Below are 5,674 nucleotides of genomic sequence, written 5' to 3'. Positions count from 1 at the left end.
GGGGCGGTAATGCTTAGTGTCGAAAATACGTGACTTCAACAGAGCTTAAAAAACTGAAATAGTAAATAAAAATAAACATACATGTATATGTCAGATAAGTGCATAGAACTGTGGGTTAGTACAGAGGCAGTGCTCTTGCCTAGCTCATGTAAAGCCCTGGGTTCCAAGCCCAATACCATAAAATAAGAAAAATCCGGGTAAAAATAATTGTTCACAAGTCACTAACATCTTTTAGTGCAACTAACCTCAAAAGTAGTACCAGACAGAATCACAATCTCCATTTGAGACCTAAAAGTCACTCTAAATGCCTTAATTTCCTTTGGAATCTGTTTACTGCTAGGTTTAAAATAACACAATTTCCTGTCTAAAAGCAGGACTCAGTCAAAGAATGGACAAGCAATGTCCAATCCTGCTCTTCGTGGGGCAGGGTGCAGAGATCACACTGCTGAATGGCCGCTATCCTGAGCCAAACTATGGAGCCCAACAGCCTGAGAGCCTTCTGGAATTGAATTCCCACTCTTGAAGCTGGAAGAGAACTGTCGTGAACTCTGCATGTGACTAACTAGGTTAACACTTGAGCCCAGAGCTCACAGCTATAAAGGAGACACATTAGGCCCTGCTGAGTCTGTGAGTAGAATATTAAAAGCTTGAACATGAGCCAGGCAGTGGTGGCACATGCCTTTAATCCCAATACTTGGGAGGCAGAGGCAGATTTCTGAGTTCGAGGCCAGCCTGGTCTATAGAGTAAGTTCCAGGACAGCCAGGGCTACACAGTGAAACCCTGTCTCAACAACCAAAAAGCTTGAACATGGTATTATTTTTGCCCTTAAGAGACCTCGAGATTCAATGAGTGTTTTTAACATACATGGACATAATTTTTATCTAGGTAATTTTATTGAAAATAAAGAGCGTCGGGCCCTGGCCTAGTGTCGCCCACCTAGACCATGAACAAGGGGAGCACAGCACAGCTGTCAGACTTCTCATCAGATGCCCCAAACTGGTAGGGACATGGGGGAAGGGGACCACAGTGCGGCTTTGTCACTGACACACTCCAACTCTCTAAGCACACATGAATCCCCATGTTCAGGGAAAGGCCAGGGACACAAACCTGCAGAGCAACAGCAGGAGCAGCTGAGGTGGTGGGAGGAGCCCTGTGGCAGAGACCGACCCCCCCCCCCCACATGCACACACTGTGAGGGCTCTAATTATGGAAGCATGGACACCTCATCACCTTTACTGAAGGGGCTCCCATTCATCTTCCCGTTGCTTTGCTCCGCCTCACCATCTTGCTCATCTAGTTGTTCAAGAGCCAGCTGGCGCCAGCTACGCAAGGAAGACTTTCCTACCCAAAATCCATCACTGCTATGGAAAAGAGAGAGCGTTAAACCCTAGTAGGTGATTCCCCGTGTTCCCTCCTTTTCTGTCTGTCCCTTGAAGCCCACAACTAAAATCAACTACTGAGCACACACCTGTCTTTAATCCACTCCCCGATGTGAGTCACTATCAGACCTCACCACTGAACCGTGGGTGTTACCTCCACTTTCATTCTGAATTTTGCCCTTTTTCACATGCATCAAACTAAAATCCATGCCAATCACATCCAACCTTCAACTTGATCACTTTCAGCACATACAGCTGTCCCTTTAAGTTGGCACAAAGACACTCTTGAAGTGAGCACAGCAATTAACATCACTCAGCGACTCTTGGTTGAGTGACAGCTACACTAGGGTTGGGGTCAACACACTTGCAATGCTGTTTCTTGGGGGTGTCCCACTTAGCTCCCCCTTTCACCTTCTCATCATCCTTGCTGAAGGATCCTGCTGGGATGCTTTTCCCCCACAACCTTCCTGCACCTCCAAACCTGAATGCCGAGTCACACAGTCAGGCAGAGACCCCTCTTCCTCTTTTCTAACAAAGTGAAGGCTGTCTCTGGCTCATTTTTTTTTTAAAAGAGTGAACACTTCAGAAATTTATTTTTAAAGAAATCCTAGTTTAAAGGCTGGAAAGATAGTTCAATGAAAAACTGCTTGTTCTCTCAAAGGTCCCAAGGTGGATTCCCAGAACCCATGTGGTGGCTCACAACTGTCTGTACTCTCTTGCTCTCCAGGGATCCAATGGCCTCTTGTGGCCTCTATGGGCAACAGCCATGCACACGAGGCAAAGAAGAATATGCTGACAAAACACATACACACATAAAGTAAATAAATGTTTTTAATTTAGTTTATAATGTTCTTGTGGCGGGTACTGAAATTTGTGGGGGTAGAGGATGGATACATGTGTGTGCTTGAAGGTACAAAGTTGTATTGGGGTATTCCTCTTTATTCACTGAAGAACACTTTCTTTACCTGGAGCTCACTGTTTCCAGTTTGTTGGAAACCCCTCATGCCTGCCTCCTCGAATCACTATAACTTTGTATGTACGTATCAAGGATTTCAACTCATCTTCATGTTAGCAAGGCAAGCCCATTAGCCAGAAGGCCACGGAAAATATGCTTTCTTTTAAAGAGTCCTGAGCTCAGCAGTAAAGGCACTTGCTACCAAATAATGCGGAGCCCTGAGTTTAATCCCTAGGAACCACATGGTGGAAGAAAAACAACTCCTGAAAGTTGTCCTCTTTCATGTCTACATATGCTCTGTGACACATGCACATGCATCCACACACATAAAATAAATGAATGTAACAGAAGGTTAAAGAACACTCACTCATGTAGTGCAGGTTGTCCTCCTCCCTCAGCCTCTAAAGTGCTAGGACCAGATATGTGAGCCACATTCACCATACAAGCTTTACCTCCACAGCCCGGCTATCGACCTTCGGCTTTCTAACAGTTATCAGTTATCTATCAGTTATCTCTGTTAACTGATAACAGTCTGGCAACTCACAAACAATGCTGGAACATACCCCTTCATTGTTGCTTTCAGCAAGTTGTTGACAGTTTTGTAATCTTCATTCAGCTGATTCTTCAGGCGTAGTACACGACAGCGTTCCACAACACAGTCCTTACAAAGGGCTTTCACTGGAGGCAAGGCATCAGAAACAATTGTCATTCTCACACTGCCTATGAGAATGGTTTTTTCTATTGAACAAAGTACAGAAGAATTTTTTTTTTCCGAGACAGGGTTTCTCTGTGTAACCCTGGCTGTCCTGGAACTCACTCTGTAGACCAGGCTGGCCTCGAACTCAGAAATTCGCCTGCCTCTGCCTCCCAAGTGCTGGGATTAAAGGCATGCACCACCACTGCCTAGCTAGAATTTTCAATCTAAAGTCTAAATTTTCACAGCACAATCAATCTGTATCCAAGTTTTGCTGATTTAGACACTTACACAGGAGCAGTTCAATATAAGGAAGAGAGTGTTTATAAGCCATAATTAACTACGGCATTAAAGCACGATGTGCCACATGGCCAAGACATTCAGAACCAAATGGCTAGTCAGAGCAGGAAGGGTCAGCACATCTGACCTTTAATCATGCAATGGTCATCATGCAGACATGACCTTCCTTCCAAGCACAGAGCACTGAAGAGAGAACACAGGAGCCCAGATATTCTAGGAATCACATGCAGTATAATTCTTTAAGTGTTTAAGTTTCATTTGTTATTACTGTGGGTATATAATGTGCGTGTGTGCATGTGTCACAGTGCACATGTGCACTCAAGACCACACAAAATCCTTTTTCTTCCATCATGGGGACCTTAGGAATTGCCCAGGTCAGCAGGAATTGTGGCAAATACTTTCACTTCTGACCATCACATTGGTCCTGAAATGTGATTCTTGAAAGAGCTTGCAGGGGCTGGAGAGATGGCTCAGAACTCTCAATGCATTTGTTTTTGAAAAAGACCCAGGTTCAATTCTTCCTAAGTCAAGTTCCAAGAGGTCTGATGTCATCTTCTGACCTACTTCTCCTTGGCACCACACACGTACATGGTGTACAGACATACATGTAAACATTCATAAAAATAAGATTTAAAAAAATAGAGCTTCCCACTGGTTGCATGGTTTATTAATTTTGAGTGAGCAATTTAGAATGCAAAATCCTATACAGACAGGCCTATAGCATTTAACAGACTGCAAAAACAAATTAGCACTTGACTTCGGGAAAGGGGAAGTACAGGGTCATGTTCCCTGAACCATCAGAGATTAGAAAGGGATCCGCGTTGCCAGCTCCTCATTAAAAAGAAAGCTGTGGGGCAGGGAGCTAGACACTAGACATACAGGCTGATAAACACTCAGATACACTAAACAAATAAAACATTTAAACATAAATGAATAGAAAAGTTCTTGAGAAGCCAGAACTAAACAGATTTGGCCATTCACAGTTATATACAGACTCTATACACTCAAAGGAGAATTAAACATGTTTATAAACTAAGAAATAATCTCCTAAACCTACAGAAGCAAGACCGGAATGAACCAAGCAAAAGCTCAAGGTGTTGAGATTGTTGTGTCAGCTGGCAAACTACTGCAGATGATTCTCTTTAAAGGGAACCCATTTTGTCTGTACTCCCTCAGCTGCCTAGTTTCACTTCTGCTCCACTTAGCAAATCCATTCTGCAAAGTCTAGGCATCACTCTGCAAGCAGAGCGGACACCCTGACTTACCAGTAAGTCTTGGACCTCCTCCATATCGACTATAGAAAATGTCAGCCGCATATTCTGATATTCTCTTCATAACTGATATCTTGTCTGGATGAAGCTTGTCGTGGGAACACAGGCAAGCATTGTTATCAATAGGCTTGGTGGGTGTGGATTCATCCAACCACTTCTGCAGCCATTCAAGAGAGACGAACTCATAGGGCTCTGAGAGAAGAAAAGAACGGGAAGAAACTGTGTACTTTTACAGTTTTTGACTAAGTGATACAAGTCATTGTCCTCAAAAGACAGTCCAAGCTTTGTTCAAAGTCAGCGGGATCAGAAGACATGCTGGGAGGTGTCTGGGATGTGTTAGCTAGAGTGGAAACACATCTGCAGAGCCCTATGGGATCGGCGGGTATTATTAGCCACATTCTACAAGAGACATCCACAGAGAGAAAGAAATGCCTTGCTTGAGAGCACAGCAGAACTTCCATGAGGATACCATGTGCTGAACAAAAAAATCCCCACTTCCTCCCTTACTCTTCAGAAGTATGTGATACACATCTGAAAACTAAATAAAATGAGTAGCTAGAGCCGAGCACCAGTTACAAATGAACCTTGTCAGCTACAACCACGCTTCATAAGCTCCTGTCAACACTCAACCTTCCTGCATCCAAGGGGACGCTGGGGTTGCGTAAGGAAAAGTATGACTTTCCCAAAATCTTTATGATCTATTCATTTTATTATTTATTTCAAGAAAATAACATATTTAAGATGAGTTCTAGGATACAGTACACTAGAACAGAATTAATAAATAATAAATTTGAAGTTCAGAAATTAAGAACACCAGCTATCTCAAAATGAATTTTAATTTGGGGAAAGGGAGTTCCAGATTTCCACAAAAGGCAAAATTAAAAATAAAGGGACAGCTTTGATTACTTACAAAATCTCCAGTGAGTCCCAGCATAAAACATAGGAGAAAACATACAGAGGTTGAATTCATGAATCTGTACTGTGTGATACTTCTGGCGAGACGTGAGGGCAGACACTGCAAAGCTCGCTTTGACCAGCTTTACTCTCTCCAGAGTCACATACAGAAAGCTAGCT

The 5,674-nt window shown here is 43.2% G+C and overlaps 1 protein-coding gene across 7 annotated transcripts in view; it reads right to left on the bottom strand.

The window, feature by feature from the left end:
- Usp48 (ubiquitin specific peptidase 48) overlaps positions 1 to 5,674 on the bottom strand; it is a 67,908-nt gene that overhangs the window by 34,238 nt on the left and 27,996 nt on the right. For 4 of the 7 annotated variants that reach the window (XM_031379130.1, XM_031379125.1, XM_031379127.1 and 1 more), the window contains 3 exons: positions 4,595 to 4,792; positions 2,899 to 3,013; positions 1,232 to 1,362 (listed from right to left, as the gene is read on the bottom strand). In XM_031379130.1, coding sequence (XP_031234990.1) covers positions 1,232 to 1,362; positions 2,899 to 3,013; positions 4,595 to 4,792 — 444 coding nt within the window. The remainder of the gene's footprint in view (positions 1 to 1,231; positions 1,363 to 2,898; positions 3,014 to 4,594; positions 4,793 to 5,674) is intronic. The other 3 variants (XM_031379126.1, XM_031379128.1, XM_031379131.1) reach the window with 1 other exon arrangement.

The sequence above is a fragment of the Mastomys coucha genome, unplaced genomic scaffold (genome assembly GCF_008632895.1).
Source record: "Mastomys coucha isolate ucsf_1 unplaced genomic scaffold, UCSF_Mcou_1 pScaffold18, whole genome shotgun sequence".
NCBI lineage: Eukaryota > Metazoa > Chordata > Mammalia > Rodentia > Muridae > Mastomys > Mastomys coucha.
Note: the sequence above shows the minus strand (reverse complement) of the source record. Positions and strands in the feature narration are given on the sequence as shown.